Here is a 21,261-nt window from a genome sequence, read left to right as displayed (position 1 = left end):
GGGAATGAAGTGAGGAAGCATTCCTTCACATAATAGAAATGTGCATGTTTGTGCTCATGCATTGAAATGCCGAATGTTTTTAGTGAAAACCTGGAATCATTTACCGTAAAGGATGGGGATGCTGATGCGCAATTTGAGCTTTCAAGATTGAGATAATTAAATTCTTGTTGTTGGGCAAGGGTATCGAGGGTTATGGAGCCAAGGCAAGTAGAGATCAGCAAAGATCCATTAAAATGTCAGACCAGGCTGGCCTCCTTCTGTTCCTACAACAGAAATTTAAAGGCGAAATATTGTGGGTTAAAAGTCAGTTCTGTTCATAATTGACTCGAGCAGACTCAAGGACAAGTAGACTACAGACCCCAGGCCAAAGACAAATCTCCTACAGCACAATGACACAGGTTAAAACAGGATGCCCTCAGTTAGCTGGATCCTCTGCAAAGCAGATAGCTGAGTCACCAGGGTGGGCTGCCCCAATGCACTGAACAGTCTGGCTGAGGAGCTGGGCTTCAGATAAAGATGGGAGGGGCTGTCTTTCAGATGAGACATTAAACCAAGACCCTATCTGCCCTCTCAGGTGGATGTAGAAGATCCCTGGCACTATTTGAAGAGTTTTCCTGCGATCAATGTTTATCCCCGAATAAATAGCTGATTATCTGATCATTATCATGTTGCTGTTTGTGGGATCTTGCTATGTGCAAATGACTGCCACTTCTCCTGCATTACAACAGTATCTCTGCTTCACAAGTACTTCGTAGGCTGTAAAGCAATTTGGGACACAGTGAAAGGCACTATACCAATACAACTCTTTGATAAACCACACCTACAGGAATTGCAAGTCCTTGAGGGAGGGAAGAAACTCAGCATTTCAAAAGTACAACCATCTTTATATCTTAGCAGCTGGACTATTCATAGCCCACACAACATTTGGAGAGGAAGTGGGTCAGGATGCTGGAATTCATATTTAGACTGTGATGATAAAAAGGCAGTTTCTTTTTCCAAAATCAGCCCATTATTAAGATGGCCTCTCACAGGCAGCTGCTGACTCACTGCCATCAGACTGAGATTTCCCCCCAGATCCAAGACTCATACCAAGTGTCGTATGAATACTCAACAGAAAAAAACAAAATCAATTTACAGCAAAAAAGTAGAGAGCTTGATCAGCCCCAGGCGTCAGCCGAGAGAAAGCCATCAGGCCAACAATTAGCTTAAGGTCAAATCAAGCATATTGACCCTTACACTGAATTCAATCTCAAAGTACTCACATTACCTGAACACACTGACGAACACTAAGATGATTGCAAAGCAATCGTCAGGTCACATTTGACCGTAAAGAGATTACAGACTTAGCGAGGTAAATTTGGACCTGGCTCAGAGGAGAGGTCCTGTCTCAAACTGAGATTTGACTCCTATAACCTGTACATTGCAGCTCCTCTTGGAAGCATCTTGTGGGTCAGTCCAATTGGAAGCCTGAACGAGGCCTAAATAACAGGCTTTCATGCCACCTGAATTTTAACTCCTCTGCTCACAACTGCTCAGCGACTGCCCATGCACAGGTCCAAGGGGAATGCAGTCACAACACCCACAAGCCTGGCACTTTAGGGATATGGTGACTGAGTTGTTGGGGGTGGGGCGTGGGGAGGGAGGGGCACAGGCAGGACAGAGTGATAAGGGTGTCAAGGGAGGGGCATCATATGGTGTGGTCAAACAGTCCAGTGCAAACCATCACTGCCACTATTTCAAAATCTTTGACCAACCATTAGTCACTTATTGCACACAAAGCATTTGGAAATATCCTTTCCCAAAAGATCCATTATGTGTGGGCTAAATTTTATTTAAAAAGTAAGCGTACATACAAGAATCTGGCCCCTATCCTCGGAGAGAGAACCTCCCTAATACACTCCTTCCTCTTCCACCTTAAGAGCTGCCCAGCTAGTTTCCACTCCAGACCCGAGAGACATTTTATAGCAGAGAATTCATACAAACAGATCAAACGATGCAGGCTCCTCTGTATAAAATGTCTACAAGCTGTTCCATTTTTCTGAGGTGTGGTCGTGCAGTTGAGGGTCCAAGGGGGTAATATTCAAGCCTTCCCAGTGAGTGTGGAGATTACAATGTCTCAGTGCAGTTACTCTCTCACCGCTCCCTCACTGCACAGATTTGTGGGTTAGGAAGGAAGTCCTATTGTTCAAAACAGGAAAGGTCTCACTGGGTGTGTACGGTTCAGGAGGCCAGTGAAACACGAATTCAACCAGAATTTGAAAAAAATACTCGAGAATTCGATGGAGTAACTAAAGTAATTGCACAAGGGCACTCCCTTCTGTCACTTGCCTTTGAGGTCTGCTACACTAGAACACAACTGTTACATCTTGGTCCTCGGTGTCTGAGATAACAGAACAGTATTACTGAGGGCGTGCAAGCTTTCCTCCAACAGTTGGAATGAGGCCAAGACAGAAAAGACATCGATAACAAATAACAGAGTCTAGGTAAACACTGAGAAGTAGCCAGACAGATCTAGGCATCTGGAGCTTCATTGATTTTAGTGGCAGCCTTGATTCAGTAGATAGCACGCTCACCTCTTAATCAGGAGTTTGTGGGTTCAAGGCCCACTCCAGAGACTTGTGCATATTATCCAGGACTGAGGGAGCACTGCACTTTCACAGGTGCCATCTTTCGGATGAGACGTTAAACTGAGGTCCCATATCCTCTTAGGTGGATGTAAAACAAAAACTCCCTATGTAGCGTTTGAAGTGGAGCAGGGTAATTCTCCTTAGTATAAAAGCAAAAAACTACAGATGCTGGAAATCCAAAACAAAAATAAAAATACCTGGAAAAACTCAGCAGGTCTGGCAGCATCTGCGGAGAGGAACACAGTTAACGTTTCGAGTCCGTATGACTCTTCAGCAGAACTAAGTAAAAATAGAAAAGAGGTGAAATATAAGCTGGTTTAGGGGGGGGGGGGGGGACAGGTAGAGCTGGATAGAGGGCCAGTGATAGGTGGAGATGGCCAAAAGATGTCATAGACAAAAGGACAAAGAGGTGTTGAAGGTGGTGATATTGTCTAAGGAATGTGCTAATTAAGAATAGAAAGCAGGACAAGCAAGGTACAGATAGATAAAACTTTATCTCTACCTTTTAGCCTATTTCGATCCCTTCCCTTCACCCCACCCCCACTAGGGCTATCTGTACCTTGCTTGTCCTGCTTTCTACCCTTAATTAGCACATTCCTTAGATAATATCACCACCTTCAACACCTCTTTGTCCTTTTGTCCATGACATCTTTTGGTTATCTCCACCTATCACTGGCCCTCTACCCAGCTCTACCTGTCCCACCCCACCCCTTAAACCAGCTTATATTTCACCTCTTTTCTATTTTTACTTAGTTCTGTTGAAGAGTCATACGGACTCGAAACGTTAACTGTGTTCCTCTCCGCAGATGCTGCCAGACCTGCTGTATTTTTCCAGGTATTTTTATTTTTGTTTTTAATTCTCCCTAGTGTCCTGGCCAATATATATCCCTCAACCAACATCAATAAAATCTAGTCAATATCTCATTGTTGTTTGTGGGAACTTGCTGTGCACAAATTAGCTGCTACATTCAAACAGTGTCCATTTTGGAATGTACTTAATTGGCTGTAAAGAGCTTTAGGAAGTGAAACCCCATCAAGTACAACTCCCAGGAACATGAAGTTGAAAGCTGTGCAGCCCCAGGGAGGGAGGGGTAAGTATAGTAAAACAGGAGGCATCACCAGTCAGTGTCCACCTTTATAATCCAGGAATTGGTATGAATCATAAATGCGCTTTTCAACTGAAGGCAACTTATAATGAACATGCTCAGCCTAGCGTAAAACGCCGAGACTGCATTGCTGCACTCTGGAGTTCAAGAGCAGTGCATCACAAATACCATGGAAAACCTAACTGGAGAAACATTTGTCAAACAAGGCCAAAAACACTCTGGATAAGGAAGCTGGGAGGCTCCAAGATTACGGAGTAGGGAAGTGGGCCAGTGATTACTTCATTCCATCTGCCTGGGCTGAATTCAAGCCAGGTCTTGAGGTGAAAAGACAATGTCTAAACACCACCTCCCACACACTCAGTTAAAGCACACAGGCTTTGCTATGGGTTTATAATCCAGACTTTAATGAAAAGCTGTACTATTGTGAAGAAGACTGAACCTGCACTTATAGAAAGCTTTACATGACCTCTGGGTACCCCAACACACTCCACAGTCAATGGAGTATTTTCAAATTGTAGTCAGTGCTTCAATCAAGGAAAACCCAACAACCAATTTGCACACCAAGTCCCTACAACGTGACAATGACCAGATAATCAGTTAGTTGAGAGATAATGATTAGCTAGGACCCGGGGAGAATGCCCTTGCTCTTAGAATAGAGGGTTGTGGGTTCATGTCCCACTCCCGGAAACCAAGAACTGTGATTGTACTCAAAAGAGTTGCTCTTAGAATCAAAGAAAGGTTACAGCACAAGAGGAAGCCATTCAGCCCATTGTGTCATGCTGGCTGTCTGTAACAGCAACTCACCTAGTCCCATTTGCCCATCTTTTCCTTGTAGCCCTGCAAATGTCTCTTCAGATAATTATCCAATTCTCTTCTGAAAACGGCGATTGGGTCTGCCTCTACCACACTCCAGATCCTAAACACTCACCGCCGAGAAAATTTCCTGCCTTACGTTGCCTCTGGTTCTTTTACCAGTCACTTGAAAATCGGTGTCTTCTGGTTCATGACCGAGAACCCTGCCACCTCCATTAAATGCCATCCATAGAATCACAGAATGATTACAGCACACTAGGAGGCCATTTGGCCCATTGTTTCAATGCTGGCCCTCTGAAGGAGCAATTCACCTTGTGCCACTTCCCAGCCTTTTCCCCGTAGTCCTGCAAATTTTTCCTTTTCAGATAATGATCCAATTCCCTTTTGAACGCCTCAATTAACCCTGCCTCCGCCACACTCTCAGGCAGGGCATTCCAGAACTTAACCACTCGCTGTGTGAAAAAGTTTCTCATGTCGTCATTGCTTCCTTTGCCAATCGCCTTTATTCTGTGCCCTCCCATTCCCGATTCTTTCATGAGTGGGAACAGTTTCTCCCTATCTACTCTATCCAGGCCCTCATGATTTTGAATGCCTCTATCAAATCTCCTCTCAATCTTCTCTTCTCCAAAGAAGACAGTCACAACTTGTCCAATCTATCTATGTGACTGAAGTTCCTCATTCCTTGAACCATGCTTGTGAATGTTTTCTGCACCCTCTCTGATGCCTTCACATCCTTCCTGAAGAGCAGTGCCAAGATTTGACACAATACTCCAGTTGAGGACGAATCAGTGCTTTATACAGGTTTAACATAACTTCCTTGCTTTTGTACTCTCTGTCTCTACTGATGAATCCCAGGATCCCCTATGCTTTATCAACTGTACTCTCAACCTGTCCTGCTACCTTCAATGATTTATGCACATATACACTCAGCTCCCTCTCTTCCCTTTAGAATTGTACGCATTATTTAAAATTGTGTCTTTGCAATTTTTTATACCAAAATGAATCACTTCACACTTCTCTGCATCAAATTTCACTTGTGAACTATTCGCCCATTCCACCAACTTGTCTATATCCTTTTGAAGTTTTACTCTATCCTCCTTACAGTTCACAATGCTTCCATGTTTCACATCATCTGTTAAGTTTGTAACTGTGCCCTGTATGCCAAGGTCTGGGTCGTTAATATATATCAGGAAGAGCAGGGGTTCTAACACCAATCTCTGGGAACTCCACTACAAACCTTCCTCTAGTCTGGAAAACAACTACTACTCTGTTTCCTGTCACTCAGCCAATTTCGTGCATGTTGCTGCTGTCCCTTTTTTTCCACAAGCTATAACTTTTCTCATAAGTCTGTTGTGTGACACTATACAAATACCTTTTTGAAGTCCCTGTATACCATATCAACAGCATTACCCTCATAAATCTGTTACCTCACAAAAAACTCTAGTTAGTTAGTTAAACATGATTTGCTCTCAAATCCATGCTAGCTTTAATTAACCTGCATTTGTCCAAGTGACTATTAATTTTGTCCCGAATTACCATTTATAGAAGCTTCCCCACCACCAAAGTTAAACTGACTGGCCTGTAGTTGCTGGGTTTATTTTTACTCTCTTTTTTGAACAAGGGTGTATTGTTTGCAATTCTCCAGTCCTCTGGCACCACCCCTGAGTCTAAGGAAGACTGAAAAATTACAGCCAGTGCCTCTGCAACTTCCACTCTCACTTCCCTCAATGTTGTTGGATGCATCTCATCTGGTCTTGGTGCCTTATCAATGTTAGGTACAGGCAGCCTGTGCAATACCACCTCCTTATCAATTTTAAATCCTTCACGTGTCTAAATTACCTCCTCTTTCACCATGACCTGTGCAGCATTATCTTCCTTGGCAAAGTCAGATGCAAAGTATAATTTAATACCTCAGCCATGCCTCCATGCTTTAATCCACTTTTTGGTCCTTAATTGGACCCACTACTTCTTTTACCACCCTTTTACTATTTATATGCCTAAAGACAACTTTGAGATTCTCTTTTATGTTAGCTCACACTCTCTCTCTGCTTCTCTTCTCTTATTTGCTTTTTCACTTCTCCTCAACCTTTCATATTCAGCCTGGTTCTCAACTGTATTATCCACCTGACATCTATCATAAGCACATTTTTCTTCTTCATCTTAATTTCTAATTCTTTTGCCATCCAGGGAACTCTGGATTTGTTTGCCCTACCTTTCTCCTTGTGGAAATATACTTTGACTGTGCTCAACCCTTCTCCCTTGTAAAGGCATCTTGTTGTTCTGTTATACTTTTATCTGCTAATCTTTGATTACAATTTATCTAGTCCATTCTTACCCCATTGAAGTTAGCTTTCCTTCAGTTAATTATTCTTGCTTGATTGTTCCATGCCCTTCTCAATAGCCAACCTAAACTTATGATACAATGATCACTATCACTTAAATGTTATCCTACTGACACTTGATCCAATCCCAAGAACCAGGTCTAGTAGTGCCTTTCTCGTTGGACTGGAAACATACTGCTGTAGAACATTTTCCTGAATGCACTCTAGAAACTCTTGCCCCCTCTGCCCTTTACACTACTAGCCCAGTCTATATTCAGATAATTAAAATCTCCCATTATAACTTCTCTATTAATTCTTGCATGTCTCTGTTACTTCCTTGCAAATTTGTTCCTCTACATCCTTCACCCATAGACTACATGAAGCAATGTAATTGCATCTTTTTGCTCTTTAGCTCAAGCCAAATAAATTTTGCCCTTGACCCCTCTGGGACATCCTCTCTCCCCAGCACTGCAATGCTCTCTTTAATCAATACTGTCATCTCCTCCCACTTTCCTTCCTATCTTTCCTGGACATCTTGTATCCAGGAATATCTAATACCCAGTCTACAATGAGCCGGGTCTCAGTTATCGCCACAACTTATTTCCATGTAGCTATCTGCATCTGCAACTCACCAACCTTATTTACCACACTCTGTACATTCACATACATGTACTGTGACCCTAATTTAGACGTTAATACTTTCCCTCTTATGCTGAACCCACCCAATGCTTTATTGTTTCCTACTCAAATGTTATCTGTCTCTCCTGAAATTCCTTGCAGCTTGGCATCCCTCTCTGGTATTACCTCCTCCTCATTCCCACATCCCAGCCAAGTTTGTATAAACCTTTGTGGGGACCCTGGCCTGCCATGTGGGAATCCAGAGCCGCTGCACTCACCTCCTGATTAGGATTTTGCTGAAAAGAGAGAAATGCTGCCTAGGCACTAACCAAACGCTGCTCATATGGTGGTGGCCACAGACTCAATAGCAGCCTTCAAAAGGGAATTGGAGAAATACTTTGATAGTTCCAGGGATAAACAGAAAGTGTGGGGTGTGGGATTACTGGACTGCTCTTTGAAGGACCTGCTAAAGACTCAATGGGCCCAATGGCCCCCTTCTGTGCTGCACTATTCTATCAATCTCTGATGGTTCCAATGATGACATTGCACATTGCTAGATTATAGACCAAATGTCCTGCGACACACTTCAATGCTAGCCAGCTCCTTCAAAATGAATACAACTTGCACTAAACAACATCTAAGATAAAAAAACATTCTAAAATGGTTCACAGAAAACTAATTGAACAAATATTGACTAGTCAAAGAAGGTGATATTTGGAGAATGACTAACAACATGGTTAAAGAGAGGGTTATTAGGAGGATCTTAGAGAATGAGAGAGGTGCCAAAGGGCTTAACAAGGAAAAGCGCAGGATCCAGACGGTGGGCATGGCTGCTAATGACAGGAAAGGCGAGAGCGGGGAGAAGGAGAGGAGCAGACGTTGGTGAAGGGAGTAGGGGACGCAAAAGAGGCCAAAGTTGGAAGATTGTAGAGTTTTGAGACTAGTAGGACCAGAGAAGATTGCAAAGAAATGTAGAGTGAGGCCATGGAAAGATTTGAACATAAGGACGAGAAGACAGTGGAAAAAAATTTAAATGAGAGCACAGGGACGATGGACGATAGGATACAAGCAGTCGAGCTTTGGTTGTTCAAAAATAACTCAAAGTCTCCCAATCTTAAAAGGGTTACGAAGCCATCAATATGACAGAGATGACAAGTCAATGTCAAGGAGAAGGAACATTCAAACAGGAAGGGCAACATTAAACACTGGCACAAACAGATCACTATGATAGCGTTTGTATATATTCAAAGACATAATGAGCAAGAGAGAGAGACAGACAGTTAGACAAAGGACCGGCTTCAGACATGTCAGAGACTGAGGTTGATTTTCAGAAGTTAATGCAATATAGAATCCTTCATCCTTCTATTCTCACCAGGGCTTTAAGGGGACTTGTTGTAAATTGAACCATTGAAACATTCACAGTGCCAAACACAGGCAAAGGTTGGACTTTACTGGGGAACATTCAGCTCAAGGAGCTGAATTCCAGAGCTTAGGATGGTGCAAAGTAAGGAATGTGCAGGGAACCAGAATTGGAGCAGTGCAGGAATTTTAGGGGGTTGTAGGACTGGAGGAGGTTCCAAGACAAGGAGGAGCAAGGCCAACACTTCACTGGTCAGGAGTACACTCACTTCAAGCACCTAATAAAAATGACAAAAGCCATGGAAGCCTTTTGGTTTCCCAGAATGTGGATGTCTGGACTTTAGCAGTGACTTTCCTGCATCTCTTAGCACTGTGCATGGAACAGCATCAATCTCAGTGCCTGGCATCCACACCCCAAACCACTGCAACAGCATGCAGCAGAATCACAGAAACTCCAATCAGGCCAGGCAGAGAGCCTGGACCATATGCGAAACTGGCACCAGGTAAAAAGGGAAGGCTGCTATGACAGCTCCTCAGCTTCCTCGACAACCACCATTTTCATTCTGAAAGTGGTCAGAGTGGCTTCAAACACAGAGGGCTAAAACTAAGAGATAATTCACTCCCCTTTAATGCAGGGAGGGGGTGAGTTTGTACCAGAAGTCAGAGAGGATAATGCATTTTGTTCCTCGCAGGCACATCGGACAGAATTTAATGGTCGCAGCGGTGGGCCTATCCATCAACTGGAGAACCACTGGCAATCCCGGCATGGCCATTTGTGGGAGCTTTGTTGGGGTTAAATTCCAATCAGGCAGTCTGCTAGCTGCTATTAGGGTCCCTTGTTCCTGCAGGGGGAATTTCCCACAAGAATTCCTCCTGCGAGGAGGATATCCCGCTTCCGAGAGCTGCCAGCCAAAGACCGGAAGCTCTCCAGTACTGGCACTGCCAGTGGGAGAGATGGCCGCTGCCTGTACTCCAGTTGGCCCCTGGAGGTGTTGGGGGAGGGGGGGGGGGTGTCGTCTTCCTGCAGGGGCAACTCTTGCCATCGGCAGGTCTCTCTGACACCCCCTCACATCCCATCAGGCTGAAGGCATGTCCACCATATTAGAACCTGTTGCCACTGGCAAGAGAGTTGGTAACTAGAGAACACCGACTCCAAGTAATTATCAAAAGAACCATAAAATGGTTACAGCAGAGAAGGAGGCCATTTGGTTCATCGCATCTTGACAGCTCTCTGCGAGGGCAACTCGATTAGTCCCTGTCCTTTCCTGCAAACTGGACGGGAGATAAGGAGAATTTTTTTAATGCAATGAGGAATTATTGTGATCCGCAATGTGCTGCCTGAAAGGGGATGGAAGTAAATTCAATTGGAACTTAGATAAGGGAAGTGGATAAATACTTTAAAAGGAAAAGTTTGCAAGATTATGGAGAAAGAGCAGGAGGGTGAGATCTACCCAAGAATGTGCCTCTTCTGTACTCCATGATCTGATGATTCTAGATGACTCAACTGCAAGCAGGACAATTTTCACAAGAATGTTTTAAAAATTCCTTTTAAAGCAGTCCAGATCCGCTCTTTGTGAATCGATTACAGTAAAAGGAAAGCGAGTCACAGACACGTCAACTGAAAGCAGCTTAGATCAACTGACGGAAGGCTGATTTAATGTGGGGGAAATAGAAATCCCAGAAGATTCCCTCCCGGTGTCAGCTGTGACTCAGTGGGTAGCACCCTCACCCAAGTTGTGTGTTTAAGACCCACTCCAGAGAGTTGGGCAGTACTGAGGAAGTGCTGCACTACGGAAGGTGCCATCTTCAGGTGAGACTTCAGGTTCTGACCACCCTTTCAGGTGGATGTTAAAATTTCATGGTACTATTTTGAAGAGCAGGGGGCCCTGGAATCCAGACCAATATGTATCCCTCAATCAACATCACAATATAATCTGGCCATTATCTCACTGCTGTTTGAGAGACCTTTCTGTGTGTAAATTGGCTGCTGCATTTCCTACTTTACCACAGTGACCACACTTTAAAAAGTACTTCATTGGTTGCAAATCACTTTGGCCTGAGGTTGCGATAAGTTCTATATAAATACAAGTCTTTCTTTCTTTTGTTGCAAGGCCATCTCACAGCCAGTTACTAACACACTCCCCAAAAGAGAATCAGTTTAGATTCAAATACAGACATTCAGGATGGTGGACTGACACACTATATTTACATGTACAGTACATCACATTAATCACATCCAGTAGCAGGACAGTTACATGGGAAATTGCAAATGCATTGCACACAATGTAGACAGCTACAACAAAAATATTTCAAAAATTCCCACTTCTTTGGATAGACTGCTCACAATCTTGGTGCTATACTTGACCTGGAGATGAAGCCTCTGGTCACAAATCCATACATCACTAAGACTGCTCCATTTTCACTTCTGTAACATCATACGAAAATACGAATCAGGGGCATGAGTAGGCCATTCGGTCCCTCAAACCTCTCTGCCTTTTGATAAGATAACAGCTGATCTGATTGTGGCCTTTATTTTCCCGTCTATCCCCTATACCCTTTAACTCCTTTGACAGTGAAGAATGTTGGCAACTCAGTCTTAAAAATATTCAATTACTCAGCCTCAAATGCTCTCTGGGGAAAGGAATTCTACAGACTAACAACGCTTAGGGAAAAAAAATTCTCCTCATCTCTGTCTTAAATGGGAGGCCCCTTATTTTTAAACGATGTCCCCTAGTTCTAGTCTCTCCCACAAGGGACAACATCTTTTAAGCACTCACCCTGTCAAGTCCCCTCAGAATCTTATGTTTCAATAAGATCACTTCTCATTCGTCTAAACTCCAATGGATACAGACCCAACCTGTCCAACCTTTCCTCACAAGATAACCCTTTCATCCCAGGAATCAGTAAAGTGAACCCCCTCTGAACTGCTTCTACTGCAGTTATATCCTTTCTTAAAAAAGGAGCCCAAAACTGTACACAATACTTCATATGTGGCTTCACCAATGCCCTCTACAACTGTAGCAAAACTTCCCTACTTTTATATTCCACTCCCCTTGCAATAAACAACATTCCATTTGCCTTCCTAAGAAGCGCTTACTGTACCCGCATATTAACTTTTTGTGATTCATGTACCAGGATACCCAGATCCCTATGTATCTCAGAGTTCTGCAATCTCTCTCCATTTAAATAATATGCTGCTTTTCTATTCTTCCTGCCAAAGTGGACAAGTTCACATTTTCCCACATTATACTCCATATGCCACATTTCTGTCCATCCACTTAACCTATCTGTATTACCTTGCAGACTCATGTCCTCTTCACAACTTACTCACCTACCTATCTTGGTGTCATCAGCACATTTAGCTGCCATACATTCAGTCCCTTCAGCTAAATCATTGATAAAGACTGTAAATAGCTGTGGCCCCAGCACTGATCCCTGTGGCACTGCACTCAATAAATCTTGCCAACCGAAAATGACCCATTTATCCCTACTTTCCTGTTTCCTGTTAGCTAACCAATCCTCTATCCATGCTAATACACCATGAGCTCTTATTTTGTTAGTAACCTTTGATGTGGTACCTTGTCAGGTGCCTTCTGGAAATCCCACATATTCGGATATTCCCATGTTTGTCCACATTGTTTGTTACTTCTTCAAAAGAATTCTAATAAATTAGTCTTTGACTTCACCCCTGTCTCAGCTCATCTGTTGCTAGAGTCCTTCATGCCTTTGTTACTTCTAGACTTGATTATTCCAACACAATCCTGGCTGATCTCCCACATTCTAATCTCTGTAACCTTGAGGCTCATCTATCTATTCCGGTGTTCTAACACACACCAGGTCTCTTTCACCCATTGCTCATGTTCTCTTCTACTTAGTTTGGCTCCTGGTTAAGCAACACCTCAATTTTAAACTTCACATCTTCGTTTTCAAATCTCGGCACGGCCTCACTCCCCACTATCTCTGTAATCTCCTCCAGCCCCACAACCCTCAGATCTTTGCTCCTACAATTGGGGGAGATGGTGGTGCAGTGATAATGTTACTGGACTAGTAATCCAGAGACCCAGGCTAATGCTCTGGGGACATGGATTCAAATCCCACCATGGCAGCTGGTGAAAGTAGTTTCTCCTGAATTCCTGTTTGAGTTATTTATGACGCTTTAGTTTTGGATTCCCCCACATGTGGAAACACTTTTTCTACATCTATCCAATCAATTCCTTTCTGAATTTTAAGGACCACTACCAAGCCACCCCTCAACCTTCTCTTTTCCAGGAAAATGAGCCCCAGCTTGTCCAATGGTAAGGACATCCTTTCACTTCTGGGATCACCCCCATAATTCTTTTTTGCACCTTATCCTCCTTATGCCTCCATATCCTCCTTGAACGAGAACACCACACAGGACTTCAAGCTTGGTCTAACTAAGACTCTATTCAAGCTTAACAATTTTTCTGCTTTTCAATTCTCTCTCTTTCTTTCTGGAAAATGACCCCCAGCACTTTACTTGCTGTTGTAAAAATAGTCTTATTAATCTATGATGTTACTTTTAGCAACTTGTATGTCTGTGCCCCTCCAACCCTCTATCATATGTAAACACTATTTTCAGTCATATCAAGATTCACACCTCACACTTAGCAGCACTGAAATTAATTTGCTAATTACTCCCCATTTACAAATTCATTCATTAATGTTTTCAGTATTTTGTCACATTCTTCCTTTGTGTTAAAGACAATTTTGTGTCATCCACAAATTCTGAAATTGTACAACTAATTCCTGATCCAAATCATTAATGGTGAACAACAGTGGTCCCAGCGTCGATTCCTGTGGAATACCACTTCCCACCATTTGCAAGTCTGACTATCTACTCAAGCAGTCCTACTGTTTTTTTAAATTTTTAGTCAGTTTACTATCCATTCTGTTACTTGTCTCCTGATCCCACATGTTCCAATGTTAAGGGCTGAATTTTAAGCTCATCTGCCAATAGAGGGGCCTGTAAAATTCTCTGGAAGGCCTTGCCACCACTCTCCTGCCCTCCCCGACCTTCTTTTTCATATATATTATTTCACGGGACGTGGACGCCATTGGCTAGGCCAGCATTTATTTCCCATCCCTAATTGCCCTTGAGAAGGTGGTGGCGAGCTACCTTCTTGAACCACTGCAGTTCATATGGTGTAGGTACACCCACAGTGCTATTAGGAAGGGAGCTCCAGGATTTTGACTCAGCAGCAGTGAAGCGACATATGCAGCGACATATTTCCAAGTCAGGATGGTGAGTGACTTGGAGGGGAACTTCTGGGTGGTAGTGTTCCCATCTATCTGCTGCCCTTGTCCTTCTAGATGGTAGAAGTCACGGGTTTGGAAGGTACTGTCAAAGGAGCCTTGGTGAGTCATTGCAGTGCATCTTGTAGATGGTACACACTGCTGTCACTGTGCGTCATGGTAAAGGGGGCAAATTGTGAAGGTGGTAGATGTGCCGATCAAGCGGGCTGCTTTGTCCTGGATGGTGTTGAGCTTCTTGAGTGTTGCTGGAACTGCACTCATCCAGGCAAGTGGAGAGTATTCCATCACACACCTGACTCGTGCCTTGTAGATGGTGGACAGGCTTTGGGAGTCAGGAGATGTGTTACTCTCCACAGAATTCCCAGCCTATGACCTGCTCCTGTAGCCACAGCATTTATATGGCTGATCCAGTTCAGCTCTGATCAATGGTAACCCCCAGGATGTTGATAGTGGGGGATTCAGCAATGGTAATGCCATTGAATGTCAAGGGGCAATGGTTGGACTCTCTCTTGTTGGAGGAGATGGTGATTGCCTGGCATTTGTATGGCAAGAATGTTACTTGCCACTTAGCCCAATGCTGAATGTTGACCTGTCAACAGTTTACAGTGGGATGGGCAAGGTCAAGGCCAGCACACCCACCCTTGCCTCAATTGAGGCCCTTAAGTGGACACTTAACAATCACTTAAGGGCCATTTTCCTTGGGGCTGGTGCAGTTCAGAGGCCCAGTGAAAGGCTGGAAAGTCACTATGCTCAGGTCTTGGGTGGGGACAGGAGTGGCAGGTGCCTCCTTTCCACACTGGGCACCCCCCCAATGCAGTCCCTCCATCAAGACCCCCAGCCCCCTTGAGGCTCAGCTCCCTTCCGTGAGACTACCTGCACTTCCCTGGTCCTGGACTTTGACTTTGAAGACTGACTGCTTGTAGTCCCAGTCCTGGCCTCACCACTACAGAGCTGCTAGCCAATCAGATTGGCCGGCAGCTCTCGAGGCTGGACTTCCTCCTGAGTGAGGGACAGAAATCCCATCTCCAGACATCAAACACTCCTTGGAGTATTAGATGGCTGCAGGGCAGGAAACCCTGCCCTCAAAAATGCTGCCCCAAGTCAACCAGGTAGTACCTTATCAAAGGCTGTTTCAAAATCCAAATATATTAACAAAAAGCAAAAATATATTACATCACCCTTGTCTACTGGTATAATTCTTCAAAGAATTATCATGGCCAGTCAAGCTTGACCATTCCCCCTTGAAATTTGAGTTAGCTGCTCCAAGTATATTTTCGGTTTTGAGATCAAACCAATTTACGTTTTATATGAAATTGTAAAATATTTTATATATAACTCCCTGGACTTCTTTCTCCCTTTTTAAATACAGGAATCACATTTGCTGTTTGCTAGTCCTCTGACACTGTTAACTTTTCTAATTTTTTTACATATGTAAAATTGCATCTATGTCTAGCCTACACGGATGCAATTCATCCACCTCTTCACATTAATTAATTTGGTAAGTTTGCTCAGTCAATTGTACTTGTGAAGAATTTGTGACATAGAAAAGTTTATGACAAGTTTTAAATTAAATTGAGACATTTCTCACTGAAGAGAACTCATTGAACTCATCGCTTAAAATTGCTTCTTAGTTGGATTTTTCTCCCCTTCCAGCTCAACTTTTTCTCCCTCCCTTAGATCCCCCCTCCCTGCTTTCTCTCCCTCCCCAAGTTAAAGTTATATTTCTTCACTCTCTTTCTCTGGAAGTTGTGCCCTTGTTTTCCCACCGCCCCACCCTCAGCGACACTAGGACCCGGGTCCACCCACCCCCCCCCCGACTCGGTGACCACCGCCCTGCTTTGTGAGAGCCGGACCATCAGCCGCTCTCCTCCCCCGGGTCCCCTTGCCCGCCGATACACATACGCCGCGCCGCCGCTCTCACTGACTTTCTCCCGGAATTGGCGCTCGGAGTCCAGCTCCCGCTGCAGCCCCTCGGCTCTCTCCTCCGCCTCATCCGCCTGCTGCTGCAGGGTCTGAATCTTCCGCCGCACTGACTCCAGCGAAGTGGCTCCGGCCATGGTGAGGTTTGAGGTTCTGGGCTCGGGGACAAGCTGCTCTGTCTCTCTCAGAGTTTCTGCAACTACTAAAGGGAGGATCCGCCAGCCCCTCACACACCAATAGGAGCAGAGAGGGGGCAGCGCCATTACAACATAGGGAGGGGACTGCCAATCTAAAATATGGAACATTTGTCCTTATATGGGAATGAGTGGAAAACAGGGGGGGGAAAGTGTCAGAGAAGCTTAAGAAGCTCAGCCCAGCAGAAAGTTTCAGCTTTCTGTTTAAAAACCGAGCATTAGATGTCCTCATTCTGCTTTCATCAGCGTCTTCTGAAACTGTAGGTTAATTCTTTCTGTCTTCTCCGTCCAGCTGGACCCCTCCCTCTGGCCGCTTATCCCGTCTACATTGGGAACTGCTAGCGTGATAGCAGGCCTCTCAGCCTTTCTGTTCCCCTCACTCACTCTAACCCCAGGTCCCTCTCAGCAACACACGGTTTTCTCAGATCCAACCCTAGTAATTGTCACTAGACCTGTTGATAAAGGTGGAGGCTGAAAGCCAGCCCTGACACCATCTCCAATCTCCCCATGGACCATGACCCCACTACTGAACATCAAGCCATCCTTTCCAAGTCTCTCACTGATCTCATCATCTCTGGTGATCTTTCCTCCACAGCCTCCAATCCCTAAACTTACACACCATCCTGACAAAGCTGGAAGCTACCAAAACAGGACTCCTTCCTGACATGATGACATCCACATCATTGGAGAGACAATGGGGGGCAAGCGGGGGAGAAGTATTAAAACATGTCCCCATCGTAGCCAGGGAAAGGAATGGGCACAGGTCACTGTGGGAGCTTCACTGAAGTAAGTGGACTAAGGGTCAAAAATACCAGGTGTGAAATTATCTGGTACCAGACAGTGGCGAGAGCGACTAAAAAAATACCAGACTGTCCAGTACAAAACCAGGCATCTGACCTTCGTAATCCTGACTTGGAAATATAGCACTGTTCCTTCACTGTAGCTGGGTCAAAATCCTGGAACTCCCTCCCTAATAGCACTGTGGGTGTACCCACACCACATAGACTGCAGTTGTTCAAGAAGGCAGCCCACCACCACCTTCTCAAGGGCAATTAGGAATGGGCAACAAATGCAGGGCCAGCCAGGGAAGCCCATGTCCCTGAAAGAATGAAAAAACACAGTTCTTTCTCTTCCCAAGATCCACAAATAGTACTCAAACAAAAACAAAAATTGCTGGAAAAACTCAGCAGGTCTGACAGCATCTGTGGAGAGAAAGACAGAGTTAACGTTTTGAGTTCGTATGTCTCTCCTTCAGAACTAAAGAGAAGGTCGATGGATGCCCTTGCAAATGGAAAGTTGTCTCAAGTGGTGTTCCACAGGGCTCGGTGTTGGGACTCTTGCTGTTTGTGTTATATATTAACGATTTGGACATGAACGTGGGGGGCACGATTGGGAAATTTGTAGATGACACAAAGATTGGCCGAGTAGTGGATAGTGTAGAGGATAGCCATAATCTCCAAAACGATATAGATGGGTTGGTGGAGTGGGCGGTAAAGTGGCAGATAGATTTTAACATAGAGAGGTGTGAGGTCATCCATTTAGGGTGGTCAAACAGTTACAGGGATTACACAATAAATGGGAATATACTAAGAGGGATAGATGAAGTGAGAGATCTTGGCGTACAAGTACACAGGTCCCTGAAGGCAGCAGTTCAAGTAGACAAGGTTGTAAAGAAGGCATATGGAATGTTCTCCTTCACTGGCAGAGGTATAGAATATAAAAGTAAGGATATAATGTTGGAATTGTATAGAACACTGGTGAGGCCACAACTGGAGTATTGTGTGCAGTTCTGGTCACCACATTATAGGAAAGACATAATAGCTCTGGAGAGAGTGCATAGGAAGTTTACAAGAATGTTGCCAGGGTTAGAAAAGTATAGCTACGAGGAGAGATTGGATAGGTTGGGGTTATTTTCCTTAGAACAAAGAAAGCTGAGAGGTGACTTGTTTGAGGTGTACAAAATTATGAGGGGAATAGATAGAGTGGACAGGATAAAATTGTTTCCCTTGGTGGAGAATTCTAGAACCAGGGGACATAGATTCAAGATAAGTGGCAGAAGGTATAGGGGAGACATGAGGAAGAACTTTTTTACGCAGAGGGTAGTGGGTGTCTGGAATTCGCTGCCCAAGTTGGTGGTAGAGGCAGAAACTTTAAACTCTTTTAATAAGTACCTGGATCTGCACCTTAAGTGCTGTAAACTGCAGGGCTATGGGCCGGGTGCAGGAAGATGGGATTAGAAAGGGCATCTGGATGTCCTCGGGCTGGCATGGACAAGATGGGCCGAATGGCCTCCTTCTGTGCTGTAACTTTTCTATGGTTCTAAGTAGAAATGTGATGAAATATATACTGTTTAAGGGGGGTGGGACAAGTGAAGCTGGATAGAAGGTCAGCGATAGGTGGAAGCAAAGGAGAGATTGCAAAAGATGTCATAAACAAAAGGTCAAAAGGGTGTTGATGGTGGTGATACTGGCTGAAGGAACTGTTAATGGTGACATTAAGAGTAGAAAGCAGGATGAGCAAGTGACAGAGGCCCTGGGGGTGGGGTGGGGGGAGGGGACAGTGTGGGAAAAAAGATCAAAATAGGCTAAAAGGTGGGGATAAAACAATGAATGGAAATAAATTTTAAAAATAATAATGGAAGTAGGTGGGAAAAAAATGTATAAAAATTAAATAAATATTGAAAAATAGTACTGCTTTGGTAGACCAATCACTTCAGCCTGTCCTTGTCCCAGGGAACTTATTTGTTCCCTTTGTCACATATGCCAGTGATTATTCTGACACCCTCCACCACTTCTAACAGTTCCCAGTACTCAATGCCTTGTTAATAAAACCTAAATACCATAGGCTTTATTAATTGCTCTCTTAACATGCCCTGCCACCTTCAATGACATGTGTAGATAAACACTGAGGTCTCTCTGTTCCTGCACCTCCTTTAGAGTTTCTCCCTTAATTTTATACTGTCTCTCCATATTCTTCCTGCCAAAATGAATTACCTCACACTTCCCTGCATTAAGCTTCATCTGCCATATGTCTGCCCAGTCCACCAATATTGTCTGTGTCTTTTTGGAGTTCAAGACTATCCCCATCACAGTTGACAATGTTTCCAATCATCGTACCATCTGCAAATCTTGAAATCATGCCCTGTACACAACAGTCTAGGTCATTAATATATATCAAGACCCAGGGTTCCAACACTGACCCCCGGGGAACTCCACCATTGACCTTCCTCCAATCTGAAAAACAATCATTTATCACCACTCTCTGTTTCCTGTCACTCAGCCAGTTTCTTATCCAAGTGCCTACTTTCCCTTTTATTCCATGAGCTAGAATTTTGCTCACAAGTCTATTGTGTGGCACTGTATACACCACATCAACAGCGTTGCCCTTATCCACCTTCTCTGTTACCTCCTCAAAAAACTCCAGCAAGTTAGTTAAACATGATTTTCCCTGAATGAATCCATGCTGGCTATCCTTAATTATCCCGCACCTGTCTAAGTGACTATTGATTTTGTCCCGAACTATAGTTTCCAGAAGTTTCCCTACCACTGAAGTCAAACTGACTGCTCTGTAGTTGCTGGCATTATTCTTGTGCCCCTTTTTGAACAAGTGTGTAACATTTGCAATTCTCCAGTTCTCCGGCACCACCCCTGTGTCTAAGGAAAACTGGAAGATTATCACCAGTGCCTCTGAAATTTCTACTCTCACCTCCCTCAGTATCCTCAGGTGCATCTCATCTGGCCCTGGTATCTTATCAATTTTAAGTAAAGATAGCCTTTCTAATACCTCCTCCCTCTCAAGTGTAAATTCCTCGAATGTATCAGTTACCTCCTCTCTCACCTCGGTCTGAGTAGCATCCTCTTCTTTTGTAAAGACAGATGCAAAGTACTCGCTTCATACCTCTGCTGCTTCTCCTGCCTCCATATGCAAGTCTCCACTTTTATCCCTAATTGGCCCTTACCACCCTTTATTATTTACATGCTAATAGAAGACCTTGGGATTCCCTTTTATGTTATCTGCCAGTCTCTTTTCATGCTCGCTTGTTGTATTGTGAGGCCTTAAGACCAACCCGGACATACAGATCAGTAAACCTGACAAAGGGATGGGAGTAGTTACCCTTAACAAGCGTGACTATATCAACAAAAAGCACGCTATTCTTAATGACGAGTCTAAATTCGATCCATTGGACCTGCCGCTCAACATGACCGGATAGTCTTGCTTGAAATCAAGCTAAGAAAATGCTTGCTGGACTTGTGTAAGAGCAATGAGCTGCCATGTGGTATATATGACAGGGTTGGTCCTCATGGCTTGCTGTGTCCAGGTATGTATGGGCTGCCCAAGACACACAAAAGTGATGTCCCTTTACACCCTATCTTATCCATGACCGGTTCTGCACGACATGAATTGGCCAAATGGGCGAATTGTCACAACCAGTTTTGAGCAAGTTTTCCACATTCACGGTGAAGGATTCCTTCACATTTGTGAAGACCATACAGGACTTGAATATCGATAGCAATGCTGTGCCCATGTGCTCTTTTGACATTGTTAGCCTATTCACAATGTTCCACTTAAAGAGGCCATAGATATTTGTGCTGCAGCACTATATCATGGCAATCTAGATCCACCAACATTGCATGAATCAGTATTCATTGAGCTCATAAATACAGCAATTCACGCAGTTGAGTTCAGTTTTAATGACACCATGTTTGCCCAAATAGATGGTGTTGCCATGGGATACCCTCTAGGCCCAGCTCTCGCAAACATCTTTGATGGGTTCCATGAGAAACGTGTCTTCGATGGAATAACACCTAACCTCCTACCCCTCACATATTTCCAATATGTGGATGATACGTTTACTATATTTAAATCTGCAGCAGCATGGAATAATTTCCTTACATGTCTTAATGGGTCCCATCCTGCATTCAAATTCACCTTTGAAATGGAGCAGTCAAATGAACTCCCTTTCCTTGACGCACTGGTTGAGAAATCTGCCAGGGGTTCTCTACCATGGTCTACCACAAGCCTACCTTCA

At 44.1% G+C, this 21,261-nt stretch overlaps 1 protein-coding gene across 5 annotated transcripts in view; it reads right to left on the bottom strand.

The window, feature by feature from the left end:
- LOC144688711 (tropomyosin alpha-1 chain) overlaps nucleotides 1-21,261 on the bottom strand; it is a 99,120-nt gene that overhangs the window by 45,950 nt on the left and 31,909 nt on the right. The window contains exon 1 of one of the 5 annotated variants that reach the window (XM_078555582.1): nucleotides 16,044-16,268. The exons of 2 other annotated variants lie outside the window; for them this stretch is intronic. In XM_078555582.1, coding sequence (XP_078411708.1) covers nucleotides 16,044-16,175 — 132 coding nt within the window. In that variant the 5' untranslated portion in view covers nucleotides 16,176-16,268. Of the gene's footprint in view, nucleotides 1-1,853; nucleotides 2,044-16,043; nucleotides 16,269-21,261 lie in introns of those variants that run through there. 2 more of the 5 variants (XM_078555583.1, XM_078555584.1) reach the window with 2 other exon arrangements.

The sequence above is a fragment of the Cetorhinus maximus genome, chromosome 13, assembly GCF_964194155.1.
Source record: "Cetorhinus maximus chromosome 13, sCetMax3.hap1.1, whole genome shotgun sequence".
Taxonomy (NCBI): domain Eukaryota; kingdom Metazoa; phylum Chordata; class Chondrichthyes; order Lamniformes; family Cetorhinidae; genus Cetorhinus; species Cetorhinus maximus.
The sequence above is the reverse complement of the archived record's forward strand: the minus strand, read 5'-3'. Positions and strand labels throughout refer to the sequence as shown.